Source organism: Panthera leo, chromosome A3 (assembly GCF_018350215.1).
Source record: "Panthera leo isolate Ple1 chromosome A3, P.leo_Ple1_pat1.1, whole genome shotgun sequence".
NCBI classification, from domain to species: Eukaryota; Metazoa; Chordata; class Mammalia; order Carnivora; family Felidae; genus Panthera; species Panthera leo.
This window is the reverse complement of record NC_056681.1, coordinates 84,589,884-84,606,231: the sequence shown is the minus strand read 5'-3', so window position 1 is coordinate 84,606,231 and position 16,348 is coordinate 84,589,884. Positions and strand designations below refer to the sequence as shown.

Sequence of the window (16,348 nt, the reverse complement as noted above, 5' to 3'; positions counted from 1 at the left end):
AAAGATTCTCATTTTTATATCATGGAATGATAAAATTCTTTAATACAAGAAACAATGAGATTATTAAACAGACCTTAATGTACTTTTTGTTACTATTTTTTTAGTTTTATACTATGAAATAATTAATGCTCCTACAAACAAGTTATTTTAAATACTGATTAACACTCTGTAGCAATTGGCATAATTGTCTAGGTGTTCATTAGAATGATAGCAATCATTCTAATCACAGAACAGCTTTAACTTGCCTTGTGACTTTCAGAACAGTATCCATTTCTCACCCATACAATAAAGAAGCTGGACCAGATGACATCTAAAGTTTCTGACAATTCTAAATGTTAATATTGCTATATAACTTAGCCAGTCTACTTTCTTTTCTTCTAAACTTCTTAAATCAGCATATTCCCTAAAATTAGTGGAAGCTTTCCAAAATGGATCATGTTTTAGAAAATTAAAATTAAAATCTATTTCAGACTAGGAATTGAAAATAGCAATTTCCTTACAAATAAATCGAAGTCCTTTATTTCCCACCAACCACGTTTCTAAGAAAATGGAAGTATTTTTAAGATTCAGAAATCTATAAAACCTTTAAGAAACAGTTACTGAAAGTAAGACTAAAAAAAAAAAAGTCTCTAGAGCCTAGGTGGCTCAGTTGGTTAAATATTCGACTTTGGCTCAGGTAATGATCTTGCAATTTGGGAGTTCAAGCCCCACAGTAGGCTCTGTGCTGACAGCTCAGAGCCTGGAGCTTGCTTCAGACTGTATCTCCCTCTCTCTCTGCCCCTCTCCTGCTCGCACTCTGTCTCTCAAAAATAAACATTAAAAAAAATTTTTTTAAAGTCTCATTTCTTAGTAAGATGAAGCTTTGTATTAGGAAGTTATTACAATAAAAAAATTAGCAAATTATTTTTGGATGATCCACAATATTTGAAAAGATAACTCCTTTATTCTGTATAATTTTATACCATAATTACTAACTTTCCTGAATTTCTAAAACGTATATGCAATTACTTTCACATACCTCTTCAAGGAAAGGTTTCATTAACCACTGCAAACACTGATTTATTAAATAAAATAGAAGTCCATGCTTTATAACTCAGCATTAAATTTCTCACAGAGAAATCAAGAAAGAATATTCCCTATCATAGATAGTTATTAACTGTCTTTGTTAAGTCTTCCAAATAATATTTCATAAAAGAAATCAAGTTAAGTGGGAGCTGCCTTTACAGATGATGCTTGTGCTTTGGCCATTCTTCGAACCAGTGCTTCTTGTCTTTTTCTTTGAATTTCTTCAGGAGAATATTTTTTATTTTTCTCTTCTTCCTCTAAAAATTAAACAAAATATAGATATTACTTTTATAGACTACACAGTCATCTTGAACATGAGTTTTAATTTTTTACTTTTATCATCCAGACTTGCCACATTGGTATAACTATTAAATCACACTAAACTACTAAATACGATATTTGATGTACAGATACAGTGTTCTAGGCCAAAAGAAAATCAAGTACTGATCAATCCATTCCTATTTTATACACCTTTCACAGTGTGATAAAATTCATTTGATTAAAACTGTACATTTTGACTTCCCAGCATATAATTCTTATGAATAAAATCTAATTTACATAATTGACAAATGAGTATTTTTTAAGAACTAGAATTTTATTTTACTTTTTAATTGTCTTAATGTTTTATTTATTTTTGAGAAAGAGAAAGACAAAGTACGAGAGGGGGACAGCACAGAGCCTGATGCAGGGCTCGAACTTGTGAACCATGAGATCATGACCTGAGCCGAAGTCCAATGCCTAATAACATACTGAGCCACCCAGGTATCCCCAAAACCTGGGATTTTAGATGTAATATATAAACTTCAACAGAAAGGTAGTCAAAATATAATGAATTCAAATACCAACACCTTAAATAGTATACATTTACTATAAGCTGTACCAATATTCATGCTAATTTTTTTTCCTCTAGAGAGCTCTAAGATTTTCATTTTAGCCATTCAGGAAAAAATGTTTTAGAGTGATCCAGTGAAATCTATCATGTCAATAAATATATAATTCACTGTCAGATGTTTTTATTTGGAGGACACATTTTATATAAACATTAGAAAATTATTTCAGGGGCACGTGAGTGGCTCAGTTGAATGTCCAACTTTGGCTCAAGTTATGATCTCATGGTTCAGTTTGTGAGTTTGAGCCCTGCATAGGGCTCTCTGCTGTCAGTACAGAGCTGGCTTCTGATCCTCTTTCCCCCTTTCTCTGTCTGCCCCTCCCCCAGTCATGCTCACTATCTCTCTTTCTCTCTAGTAAATAAACATTAAAAATATTTTTAAAAGATTATTTCAAGGAGCATTAATATCTGAATGAAAACTTCAATTCGAATGTCTTTTTAATATATAAAAATGTGAAGCATTCTGACATTCCTATGCAGCATATTTTAGTATGCTTTTAGTATACTTTAGGTAAATGTACTATAAAATAAACAATGTGTTTTAAATTAAGTAAATGAAAATAAAATTAAGTTTGATTTTAGTAACATCCAATTCTACCTCTGCCAAAATACTGAGTTCTAATAAAATGAATTTAATTCCAGAGTTAAGTCACTTTGAGCTAAAATATTAGATTATCTATGTAATGCTAATAAGAATCAAACTTTGAAATTAGCAAACATATTTTCTCATTTAAATGATGTTTGAAAATTAAGACCATCATATTTAAGCAACCTTGTATTGGTAAAACTGTTTATGTTGTAAAATCTGTCTCTCATAGAATAACAATCTGTAGTACTGTTGGCAGAGAAATATTATTTACATTAACATCTAGACACAGGTTTAGAATTTGTTCTAAGACATTTCTCTTATTACCTAAGGGAGATTATTTGTCCAAAATAGATTATCTGTCTCCCCTTCCTTTCTTGGTATAATTGGAAATGGGAGAGGGTATTCAGGGTAAGAGAGAAATATTTCAGATAAACTCCCTAGATGACTCTGATGACTTATTTCCTGAACTTATTACCTCACAGATTTGTAGCTATTTCTCCCTATAGAAAGATGCTACAAGATACTTTATAATTAGCTTGACTAGTCATCTAATATTTTAGTCTCAAAGCTGAGAAATACAAGAAACTCAGAATTCACACATACACAGTTGCATTCAATTGACCACAAGTTTGGAAGGAAAACAGATTAATAATCCACGACAGCAGAAAAGAACATAGCTCCCTAAAACTGGGTTTACAACTAACATGGTGAAATTCTTGGAAAAATAATTTCAAATGATATAAAGTCACACCATGAAAATTTGATTTAGAGAGAGTCACCCTTTTCTCTCATCAGCCCTTCCTTTAGCTCATTCTGCAATAAACATACATGGCAAAGTTTCAAACTATTTCAAGGTACAAAGCAAGAGTGGCTCTTTTTTTTTTTTTTTTTTTTTTTTTTTTTTAAATATTGGTTTATTTTTGAGAGAGAGATACAGACCATGATCAAGGGCAGAGAGAGGAGACACAGATTCTGAAACAGCACACAGCCTGATGCAGGGCTTGAGCCTAAGTCTGACACTCAACCGACTGAGCCACCCAGGCGCCCTAAGAGTGGCTCTTCTTAATCTTTATTATAAGGCAGAAATCAGGAAGAAAAAAAAAAATTCTGTAAAGGGCCAGAAAGTTAATATATTAACCTCTGAAGGTCATATGGTCTCTTGTTGCAACTCTTCAGCTCTGTTATTGTAGCATGAAAACAGCCATGGACAATATAAATGATGTGACTATGTTCAAACAAAACTTAGTTTATGGACAATGAAATCTGAATTCTATGTAATTTTCAAAAGTCATGAAATATTACTTTTCTCTTGATTTTCTCAACTATTTAAAATGTGAAAAACATCTTAGCATGCTGCATAAAAACAGGCTCTGGGCTGGATGTGGATGGGCCATGGTTTACCAAACCCTGCCTTAAAACAAGGGTTAAATGGGTTTTGTTTCAAAGGTGTTCTCTAGAAAGTAGCTTGCTACAAAACAAAGTAAAATAAAGTGGAAACAATAGAAAATAGAAGATTAATGTTAATTAGAAGATTAGGTACTATCAGTAAACTTAAAAAAATTGATAAAATAAACTGAAAGGCAGATTATCCACTCATAAAATATGCAGATAAGGTAGTAGATAGTTTTGGGAAAACTCAAATATTCCAGAGAGATCTTTAGTACTCTTTAACATAATTATAACTGTATTTACATAATTTCATGTTGAGAGTTTGGTCCAATTAAATACATTTACTTAAATATAAACTTAAATTATTTAAATGATTTATTTAAATAAAAATAAAAATTATACATTAACGACAATTTTTAAAGTTTCAAAATATCTAGGCTATAATATAGGGAAATATTAATTGTTGGTGTTGGTAAGAATATAAATTGATGAAACTTTTTGGGAAGATTTAATGACATCCACTAAACTTCAAAACATTCTTACATCAATTTTTCAGTAATTAACAGATACAATCACAGGAGCATGCAGAAATTTATGTAGAAGTATATTCACTGGAGTATTGTTTGTAATGTAAAAAATGCAACCAAACTGAACTTCCTGTCAATAGAGAGGCAGTTAAATAAATCAAGGTACATCCATATAATGACATACTATACAGTCATTAAAAGGACTGAAGCAAAACTATACATAGAACTGGAAAAGAGGGGCGCCTGGGTGGCTCAGTCAGTTAAGCATCCGACTTCGGCTCAGGTCACGATCTCACGGTACATGGGTTTGAGCCCTGCGTTGGGCTCTGTGCTGACAGCTCAGAGCCTGGAGCCTGCTTCAGATTCTGTGTCTCCTTCTCTGCCCCTCTGCCCTTCACCAAATTGCACTCTGTCTCTCTCTCTCTCAAAAATAAACATACATTACAAAAAAAAAAAAAAAAACAAAACTGGAAAAGATAGCTATGTTAAGTGAAGGCAAAACCAAGTTGCCAAATAGTAGGTACATAGCATATAATTCCATCTGATAGATGTATAGGCATACACACACACACACACACACACACACACACACACACACACACACGTTTTTATATGCACAGAAAATGTTAAATGATGTATTCTAAACTGTTAGCTATGGTTTTCCTGAGGCATGGCTGTGCAAAAAGAGAAACTGAGAATTTAATTTTTCACTTCAAATTAATTTACTCTGCTTTCTTTCTTCTTAAACAACGAGCATATTACTGTTACGAGTAAAAAAAAAAAAAAAGGATCACTTAAATAGGAAAGTTGAGCAGTAATGCCAACAAAAGCACCATCTAGAATCTAAACAGAAAACAATGATGTAATGTTAAAAGAAGATAAAATCTCCCTCACCTTATTAGCATCGATCTACATAATAGATAAAAATCCTAATATTAGCCCGAAGTGAGGGAGACTGATTAAAAAACATCTGTAATTACAAGCTAGCATAGTAAATGCTATAACAGAAGTTAAAGCTGGGTATTGGAGAAACCCAGAGAAAGTGAACCTAAATTATTGAGCTGAATAAAAACATACTGTGTTTTAAAGGACAAATGGAAAATGGCCAGGCAGATTTGGTATATGCATGTGGGGGTACTATGTTTTGGTGAAGGAAATAGCATCTGTAAAAATGTAAGGCTGTGAGAAAGAACTGGACATTAAGAAGTACAAGTAGTTATGCCAGATACAGTGCCTTTTAAAAAAGATTACAGTATCAGTGAATAACAGATTTTTCACATTATATTACATGGTATTCATTCAGATACTTACTAAACATCTTCTATGTGGGAGATGCTGTGGTAGGTCTAGGTATTCACAGATAAGACAGACAATAATCAATACTTAATTGCAAACTGTGATAAAAGAAATAAGAGAGATGATGGAAAATGACAAGGAAAAGACCTATAGATTGTTCAAGGAAGGTCTCTGTGAGAAGGTCATACTTAAACTGAGACCTAAGGATAAAAAAGCACCAACCAAAAGACGGATGGGGGTGGGGAGAAGGGGAGACAAACATCAGGAAGAAATAGTTTTAGTTGGGAACAGCATAGTCAGAGCTCCTGAACTAGGAAAGAAACTATGCTGTTTGAGAACTGAAAGACAGCTAATGTAACTGAAACTTACTTAGTAGGTGAGGTAAAAAAGAAGGTAGGCAGGCAAGGAGTGATAATCCAGGGCCTTGTAGATCAGTGTAAAGTTGGAATATTATTTGAAAGATGATGGCCATCATTGAAGGCTGTGGGTAAGCACAAGAATGCCATGTCTGCCTATTTGTTTTTAAAAATTAAAGTTTTTAAAAATTTGTTTAAAAAATTGTTTTTAAAAAAATTTGTTTTCAAAAAAAATTTGTTTTTAAAAATTAAAAAAAACAGTCTCTACTGTTTGGAGACTAGAGTTGAAAAGAGACAGATAAAAGAACTGCAGGAATCTAGTCAAGAAATGTTAGCTTGGATAAGGGTAGTAGAGGTTGAGTGAGGAAAATGGACAATTTTAAGATGTATTTTTCTGAGATAGAAACAATGCAACTTGATAGAATTGTGGGAGAGGAATCAGAAAAATCAAAGATGACAGACAGGCTGTACTGAGTAAGCAAACTGCAATTCTAACCATCACAGCAAATGTGTTTAATTAGAATGCTCTGAATTTTCAAATATTGCTCACCTCAATGTTCTGCTAAACATAGGAGTATGAATGAAGTTTTAAAACAATGAGATATTTAGTAAACATAATCTCTTGGAAATAGATCTAAAAGTACAATTTCCTAGTAAATAATTCAGAAAACATTCAACAAATATTTATTGAATACCTACTATATGCTAGTCACTGAATTAAAAGCTGGGAAAGAATCTGATGCAGTCTTTTGAAAACATAAATCACCCCTCTTTGTATATTACAGCATAATTATTCCTAAGAGTCACTTTAAGAATTCTAGTTAAATGTCATACTTTTTTAATCTTACATGTTACACAAATTCGATACAACAAATAACTAGGTTAGCTACTTTCCCAGGTGATAATTTTCAAACTACTTTATACATACCTTTTGAAGGCTGTTTCAAAGATTCAGAACGTTTCACCAAACACTGTTGTTGAATAGCCCTCCCACAAAACGAGTGGACAGGAGTTTTATTTTTCTCCAAACCCTGTGTAATTTTGGTATCAGAAATACTTCCTGGTAGACAATTTTGATTAAACTGGGAAAGAATTTGAGAATTTTTCATCTTTGTAAATGTATACTTAGGAAATCTAACTGTTCTGTTAAGGCCACTCTGATCTCCATCTCTTGTGCTCCTATGGGACAGATGCTGAGTACTTAATTTCTTCTTATAAGTAGCAGTTTCTGTATTCCTATAATCTGAACTCACATTCAAACTTGAACTTCCCATAAGAACTGACTGTGGACTTTTCACTTGTATTGGAACATCAGTGTTATTCCAGGAGAAATGCAGATTATTGATATGACAATTTGAGTTCTTGGAGTATATTGTCAAATTTGTTGTAGCACCTAAAAAACTTGGAGAATTTCCACAGATTTCCCTTTTATCCATCTTCACTGGTTTATTTAATTGTGAGCTATTTGTGAAAGATGTGTGCCCTGAAATGCTGCTGAGATTCAAATGTTTTGATTGCACCAACTGACTTTCTTGTTTAGATGTAGTAAATATGTTTTTGGCTCCATGTTTGGAACTATTATTGATCTCAAGTGTACTTTCTGGTATCTTGCTGCCCTTTCTAATGTCTTGTTGCTGAGTTAGTCTTTCAATATCATCACATGCTTGGTATAATAAATCATCATCTACATCATCTGCTTCCCAGGTATTCTCTAATTGATGGCATGCTTTAACAATTTCATTGGCAAATGATGGATCATTCCAGTCATCAAAGAAAGAACCTAACTTTGATGCATTAGTCTGATTTGTATTATAAACACTGGTTTCATTGCCCAAAGTTGCAGAGCCAAAAGGATTTATATTAGCAGGTGCTTTAAAAGACTGATTAAAAATGGACTTATTTTCTTGTTCATTAGAATATCCTGTGTTCAAAGTAGATTTTTCAAAAGTATTTACGTTAGAAGTAAATTTAGTATGCATATCTTTTACTTTTGTCAGATTAGATGCAACTGAACAGTCTTGAACAATTTTATTGAAAGATTTCTCAAGTTTCATTATATATCCACTGGATGGCAATTTGTTTGGTTCATCATTTGGATTTAGTGAAAAACTGTATTTTCCAGAATCTATTAATTCCTTGTTATGTGTCTTTGAAGGGAGATCTTGTACAATTTTTGAATCCCTTAACCTGGCACCTAGGCTTGTATTCATTCTTGACTTATGTTTATCACACTTATTGTTAAAGTTACAAATACTCTTTTGATCAGCAATCTGGGCTGTTTTAGGAGCTGGGGAAAGTTCATACATTTTGACATTTTGCATAACAAAAGGTTCATTATTTAGTAAGTTTTCCCAATCATCCTCAAAATCACTGGTAGGAAATGCATCAAGGTGTTTATTAAAAGCTTCTGGCTTCTCAGTGTAAGAAGTCACACATGGATTTGTCATTCCAAGAGTATCTACTTGACAAGAAAGTGATCCTGGGGTTTTATCTGGCAGTTTTTCAGTGACCAGAGTTTCATTAGTAATGATTTTCTCCTTTTTCAAAGCGCTTTTCTTTCCAAAGGTAGTATTACTTGTGTTCAAAAAAGCATCTGACAGATCTTGGCTGAACTGTCCACTACATTTCTGAGTAGAGCCATCAAAAATGGCATTAAAGGCTGCTTCAGCATTTTGGTCAAATGGCTTCTGACTGCTATTTTGATCATTTATCACAGACATTTTGGTGTTTTCTTCCATTGGGTTCTTCATTATAGCATTATCTGTTTCTGGAACTATATCATGTAATAACTGCATCTGTACATTATCTTTATAATTACTGAAAGTCTCTGCTTCTGAAATTGTCTGGATAAAATCATGATTTCTCTTCTTTTGCTCTTGAATCACATCTAGCTCTTCCATATTTTTATCAAATTGCTTAGCCAATTTCATAAGTTCTTCCTCTTGATTTTGTGTTTTCAACCTATTAAACATTTAAAAAGTCATAATTAAGAAAGCTTCTAAGAGTCATTATAAATATTCAGTTGTTATCAAACATATTTTAATATATTAAAACTCAAAATTTCAACACAATTATTTTAAGTCTAAAGTTTTACATGTCAAAACTGAAAAAAGTAATTTATAAATATTTTAATAGATTTACAAAATCAAAGCAGAGTATTATTAAATATATTTACTCCACTGAATGTCAGAAAAGCTGAAAAGTTTGAACTTACTTTGTGCAGCTGATTTTTGCTCTTGATTTGCCTTTTGCTACACTAGGAGTACAAGGAATAGCAGAAGCACCAATCCACATGCCTAGCATGGAGTTTGTTGTTGGTTTTTCATCCTTTGGCAGAAAGGAAAAGAGATATGTTTACAAAGGAAGGAAAGAAGGGAAGGAGGGGGAGGGAGAGGGAGGGAAAAGGAGGGAGAGGGAAAGGGAGAGAAAGAAAAGAAAGAAAGGGAAAGGAAGGAAGAAAAAAAGAAAAGAAAAAGAAAGAAAGGGAAAGGAAGGAAGAAGAGAAAGAAAAGAAAAGAAAGAAAGAAAGAAAGAAAGAAAGAAAGAAAGAAAGAAAAACTAACTACATTGAATCATCTTCCTAAAGCAATAAACTGTGGTAAGGTGATAGTTTACTAAACAAGCTCCAGAACAATGAGAAGTTGGAGGATGGCAATAACAAGTTGCAAGAAGTGATCCATTTATGTTTCAGGAAATGAAAATATTCAGAATTTGTATTTCCTTATTTTCAAAAAAAATTAAGTTCTAAGAATTTAACAAGTGCATATTTAATGGCAAAGGCATAGTTATTATCAAAAGAAAACTGACTTCCTAAGAATAGAGATTCATATGGAATTCTTTCTATATCACCTGATTCTCCATATTTTCACTATCCCCATCATAATCTTTATCTAAAGTTGGACAATCCATGTTGACCTGAATTGGGAACACTTAGAATTCAGGTCAACAGGATTGCACTAACTCACAAATGAGTTAGAAAGTGCAAGGTTAGAACTAATGCTAAGAATAAGGTAGGAATAAGAACAAAAATAAGTAGAGAAAGGAGAAAGAGAAGTTTGACCACTATGATGGATAGGAAAAAGCCATTTTAATCCTGGATATTTTTGCTATGTCTTTCAGTCATCTGATCAAGCAAAAAATTAGAAAATGAGTTTATTCATTAGTTACAAACCAAACCAACAAATCAAATAGGTTAACCATTTTCTACTCTATTTTTGTACTTAGAATGAACACAGTACTCAGAATGAACATAATATCACACAAGGTAAAAATAATCTTATCACTAGATTATAGGATACTTGAAGGCATGGAATGATCTTATGATTATTATAGTTCAGCATCTAACAAAATGCTAGGCATAAAGAATATATCAGTTTACATTTATTTGCTAGGTTTAGGTGAAAAGATCCCTACAACTTGATACTTTAAAATCCTCAATCAACAAGCAGTTTAGCAGTTTTGTTAGATGTCCACTTGAACCTAGTAGATTTTAGTTTCACAAAATACTCCAGTAAATCAGTAAGTTTACTTTTAGACTCTATACATTTCCACTTTTGCTTCAACAACCTTGAATTTAGGGAAAATAACATTCTTAATGATTTAATTATGGGCACTTTGTCCATTTACCAAGTATTTTAAAATTAATTGACTTTTTTAGAGAATAAAGGTAGGACAGCTTTATATGTCCAATTTTATGTATACAAGGGCCCTTGTATGTTTTTATATTAATTATATTTTTAAAATATCTTTAATAATAATTGCATAATTCATTGATTTCCAACTACAATCCAGGTGCTATAAGGTATCTGAACATATTACTTCATTTACTCCTATATACAGTGTGTAGTTGTATAAAAATGATGAAAAAATATACATCTTCAAACAAACACCATATGAAAAGTATCCCTGAAGAAAGTGAAATGATTGTCCACTGAATATGGAAGTGCATATTTTAAAAAAATGTCACCTCTGAAAATACCAAGGTGACTTAAATAACTATTTGAGGGGGTAACTCACCTAAAAATAAAAAGCATGACTATGTCATTATGAGAACATGTCAGTCTTTTTAAAAGACCTTGATACTACCAAATATCTATAGGCTTTAAAAGTGCTTAGTTGAAAAAAGTAACATTTAAAAGCAACTAATTTCACTGTATTTTTTCTTATATACAAGTTACGACTTGCATATTGTTGCCACTTCTTTATGTGAGCTATTATTTCCAGCCCACTTAGGTAAAGGGTCCAGTAATTTACTCAACTACCTTTTTATCACAATTTAAGCTGGCCAGCCCAAACACATTTTATATGCTTCTTTCATGTGAAACCCACAACTAATGAAGATCTATTGTTAACTTATGAAGTAAATAGTATCGTGGCATAAAAGCTATTTAACTACTGAACCATATGTAAAATGAATTTCTATGACATGCCAAACACGGAATGCAGAGCTAGTAGCAACATAGTTGTTTTGACTGTGCTAACTGTAATTTCAGATGTTTTATAGCCACTAAAGAAAACTTATTTCCTGTCTCCTTCACCTGGATGACGGTGATTCCTTGTAACCACAGTTTGGGCCAGTGCCATCTATTGTTTACCATAAACAATAAACCCTTGATAAGGGTATGTCAAGGAAAAAAATCCCAAACTAAAATGTTTTCTAGACTTAAATATTGTTAAATAAGAAAAAGAGAGAGAAGAGGATCAAAACGGAGGTTGACTTAAACTTTATATTTCTTTCTTTTTTTTTTTTTTTTAAAGTTTATTTACTTTGAGAAAGAGAGATAAAGCGTGAGCAGGGCAGGGGCAGAGAGAGGGGGAGAGAACCCAAGCAGACTCCATGCAGTCAGCAGAACGCCATGCAGGGCTTGATCCCATAAGCACAAGATCATGACCTGAGCCAAAACTAAGAATCAGAAGCTTAGCTTAACCAACTGAGCCACCCAGACGCCCCTAAACTTGTATTTCTATTTCATTCAAGCAGTACAGGAACTGAAACAAAGAGAAAGAAACTTTTGAAGATGATTCTATGATAGCAAATAACTATCATAAACTATAACACAACCTTACATTTATAGTGCTCTTTAGTTTACAAAGAATTTTTAACTAATTTATTCCTCCTAATAGTCCAATGGAGAGGGCAAGACAAGTACTAATTCTAGTTTATATCTGAATGAAGTTCTGAGAACTTAAGTGATTTGCATATGGTCACTCAGTTTAGGAGGTGGACTCAGAACTGACTCCAAATCTAGTGTTCTTTCCACTTTTATGAATGTTGCTCAATGATCTTATTAGTCCACAAGTATTAAGAAGAGCAATTTTAATGGGGAAAAAGTAGGCTGTAGACCGTAAACAAATACCACTCACAAAAAACTTAAAAGTTTAAATTTTTATTTTTTGATTCTATTATTTTAGTAACTTTAAAAATGAGGCCATATATGGTTGAACAACATTAAAATAAACACAGGGGCACCTGGGTGGCTCAGTCGGTTGGGTGTCTGACTTCAGGTCATGATATCACGGTTTGTGAGTTCAAGCCCCGCATCAGGCTCTGTGCTGACAGCTCAGAGCCTGGAGCCTGTTTCAGATTCTGTGTCTCCCTCTCTTTCTGCCCCTCCCCCACTCACACTCTGACTCTCTCTCAAAACTGAATAAAAGTTAAAAAAAAAAATTATAAAAAAAATAAACGCAAAGCTCTAGTCGAATTTCATCACTAAAAAAATTAAAGTAAGATACATTCTTAGGAAAATATATATTACCAATTATACATTATGTCCCTTTTTTCAAAACCTACATTTCAGTAGTAGAAAAGGTAAAAGTAACCTTTACTGCTCTATTTTCAGAAGAACTGTAAAAGACCAAATTTTTCTCATCCAAGTGAACTATATGTGGGCCTAGTAGCATAATTTTCACGGTTTTTAAATAAAGTACAAACCTAGTGATATTTACCTGAGGAGCAATACGATTAACAATATGTGAGATTTCATCACTATCAGTAGTGTAAATCTGTTTTCTTCTTCCTTTACCTAAAGAAACAAAAACATTTCTATGAACTGTAAACAAAAAACTTAATTTTTAAAAACAGCAGTCACTTCTTAGAAAACAATTTTAATTAGCATGGCTTAGATCACTGTGCACTGACATCACAAGCATATCATAACAATCACGGAAGATTCTCAAAAAACTTCTGTTGTATAAAGTTCCTGCTACTACCTGACTGAAATTCTATAGTTAAATCCTAATCATTTACCAAATATTTACCCAGATAAAAATGCTAATTAATAATAAATTACCTAACTGTTTTGTCATTGGAGAATTTTGATCCCAAAAGATATCATTCTGTCCATCTGGATCATTAGGAGAACTGAAGGTAGATGACAATAAATCCATTTTCAGCACTCTCTTTGGTGTTTCATACCTTTCTAAGTAAAATAAGATTAAAAAACAATTGTTGCATTGCAAAGCATCACTTTACTTCATAATACCCCAATGTCAAATATCCCTTAGATTACTTTTTATGGTACAATTATAAAATGTTCTCCCTGAGATGATATTACTCTAACCACAACTGAAATATTTCACATAAAAATCCTTGTAATACTTGACAAATTTGACATTGTAAATAGCAAGTATTTTAAGATAGACTAGTAGCTCTATGAATGTGTAACAGTGTATGATCTAATCACTTCATTCATTACCACTGGAACTTGGGAGGCTTTGGGAACCACCTATAATTTATAGATATATTTCAAAAACCAAACGGCTCCCAGCAGTAAAAGTCTGTTTAGCCCTCTTTCATCAACTCTGTCCTACTTACACCAATTACTTTAAAAAGCTTTAACGACCCATTTCTTGGTTAGTTTTGTCTAGTTACACTTTTACATTTCTACAAAGAAATGTTGTTGTTCTTTCCAAAACTGCTTTATGAGAGTAAACTAAAGACAAGGTAACAAAAGCCGACTTTTAAGAACACAATTTGTTGGAAGTGCAGTGCCTACCAGGATTTATTAGAAATCCTTAAAAAATGGAACACCAACAACTGACCAGAATATTCGGGGGCCCTTAGTTTCCTACTTTGAGGGCCAGCATACACAGGAACTTCCGGCTTATTCGTAATGAGGTGAGACATCACCAAAGCTTTGAGGAAAGAGATAGATACGGCTTTTCATATGACCCCTCCACTTAAGCAAGTCAGGGCAAAAGCTTAAGTGGGGAGGGGAATAAGTCTCCTGGGAGCAAGGTGAAGGCAGCAAGTCTATCCGACAGCTCTCCTCACTCTGCCACTGCTGACTGGAGGAGCAGCCTAGAAATAGCCGCCCTTCCTCAAACAGGTAAATCACAGGACCTATTTCTGTAGCGGCGGCAAGGGAGTGGTCAAACCGAACGGGGCAGAGCTCAAACTCGGGGGTAGTGGCGTCGTGTTCCTTTCGGATTCACGAGGGGAGAAGCCCAGAGAAAGGAAACACTTCAGACTCCACCCCCACCCGCACCCCAGGTTTCTCCTTGGCAAGCGGGCTGTGGGGCTGCAGCGCACAAGCCCGGAGAGGCCGCGTTGCCGACGTCTCACCCTCGGGGTTACTTTTACTGCACGAAGCGGCTGCTGGAGGCTGCTCTTGTTGTGGCACGGGCCGGGGAGACCTCTCTCCGGCCCTGCGGAGCCCTGAGCCGCGGGCCGACCTCAGCCGCCTCTTCCCTGGCTCGACCACCGAGCTGCATTCCTCAGCCGCCGCCGCCGCTTTGGGCGGCGTGCTCTTCAGGCCAGGGCTGTCCCCATGTTTCCTTCGCCGACTCATTGCCTATAACCCCCCTCCGCCAGCCGCTCCTCCTTTCACATTTTGTAACAGGAGGAGTAAAGCAATGAAACTACAAGCGGGTCTCCGCGCCAACGGCCGCCGCCATTTTGGCCGATGGGGCGCTCGTAAGAGGCGGCCGCTGATTGGCTGCGTCCGAGCGCGGGGTGGAGCGGTCAGGGTGCCAGGGCTGGGCGCTTCCGCAGCCCGCCTCCAAGACCGCTAGGCTCTGCTAGGTCTCCTGGGATTGGAAGTGATTGTAAAAGGGGCAGTGATCTGGTCGCAGTGTGAGCGCCTGTGAGGTGGAAAGGAAATGGAGTATACTGGCATCTCTTTACCGAATTGATGAAGGAATTACACATTACTCAGATTTAGATTATTGTGGGTTTTATTATTTTAAAGAAGAGGTAATTAGGAAGGAAAAATTAAGCTATTTTTTTATAGGTGATATGTGCTTAGAAAAATCCAAAAACTGGGGTGTCTGGGTGGCTCAGTCGGTTAAGCATCTGGCTTCGGCTCAGGTCATGATCTCTGGGTCTGTAAGTTCGAGCCCCTTGCCGGTCTCTGTGCTGACAGCTGAGAGCTTGGAGCCTACTTTAGCTTGTCTCTCTCGCTCTCTGCCCCTCTGCCGCTCATGCTCTCTCTCTGTCTCTCAAAAATAAATAAACGTTAAAAAAGAAAGAAAAATCCAAAAACTGTAGGAAAATTATTAAATTTGTAAATTAATGTAACGGAATTGCAGGTACGAAGTAAATATTCAAAGATCGGTTATGATTGAATATATTGGGAACAAGCATAACATTGATTTTTAAAGAACTGTGATTTCTAATAGCATACAAAATATCAAATAACTAAAAATAAATTTAACCAAAATTGCAACACCCCTACAGAGAATTATGAAATATTTTTGAAAGAAATTGATGACCTAACTACAGTTGACCCTTGAGTATGACAAATGTTAGGGGTGCTGACCCCTGCACAGTTGAAAATTTACTGTAACATTTGGTTCCTCCCAAACTTGTATCAGCCTGCTGTTGATTAGATGCCTTTCAATAACATGAAGCTGATTAACACATATTTTGTATGTTATTTGTATTATGTACTGTATTACAATAAAGTAAGCTGTAGAAAAGAAAGCAGTATTAAGAAAATGGTAAGGAAAATACATTATAGTATTGTCTTTATAAAAAAACAAAAACAAAAAACTATATGAGTGGACCTGCACAGTTCAAACCCATGTTGTTCAAGGGTCAACTATGAATGGAGGATTACACCATATTCATGGATTGTGAGAGTCAATATTGTTATATCAGTTCTTCCCAAATTGATTCTATGCAAATCCATTCAAAATTGCTGTGGGTGTATGTGTGTAGGTTTGTGGATATGGGTGTGTGTGAGTGTGTAATATGATAAGTTTATTTTAAAATGTATGGAAATGCAAAGCACCAAAA

General features: G+C 34.5%; 1 protein-coding gene across 4 annotated transcripts; it reads right to left on the bottom strand.

Moving 5' to 3' along the window:
• Positions 1 to 769: 769 nt before the first annotated feature.
• On the bottom strand, positions 770 to 15,020 carry ETAA1 (ETAA1 activator of ATR kinase). 4 transcript variants are annotated; one of them, XM_042932486.1, is made up of 7 exons: positions 14,675 to 15,020; positions 14,152 to 14,244; positions 13,401 to 13,529; positions 13,057 to 13,133; positions 9,326 to 9,438; positions 7,040 to 9,072; positions 770 to 1,322 (listed from the first exon to the last, which is right to left on the bottom strand). In XM_042932486.1, exons 1-7 carry the CDS (start codon positions 14,898 to 14,900, stop codon positions 1,204 to 1,206), a joined length of 2,790 nt encoding a protein of 929 aa, XP_042788420.1. In that variant the 5' UTR covers positions 14,901 to 15,020; the 3' UTR covers positions 770 to 1,203. The 4 variants fall into 4 exon arrangements, with proteins under 4 accessions (XP_042788420.1, XP_042788421.1, XP_042788422.1 ...); XM_042932487.1 differs by lacking the exon at positions 14,152 to 14,244; XM_042932488.1 differs by lacking the exon at positions 14,152 to 14,244 and having other exon boundaries at positions 14,687 to 15,020.
• Between the last annotated feature and the right edge of the window lie 1,328 nt (positions 15,021 to 16,348).

Coding starts and splice junctions, on each gene's coding strand:
- ETAA1 (XM_042932486.1), bottom strand. CDS start 14,900: ATGAGTCGGCGAAGGAAACATGGGGACAGCCCTGGCCTGAAGAGCACG. Junction 14,245..14,674: donor CAGTAAAAGTAACCCCGAGG/GTGAGACGTCGG, acceptor CTTTCCTCAAAG/CTTTGGTGATGTCTCACCTC. Junction 9,439..13,056: donor TTAATCGTATTGCTCCTCAG/GTAAATATCACT, acceptor TTTCTGCCAAAG/GATGAAAAACCAACAACAAA.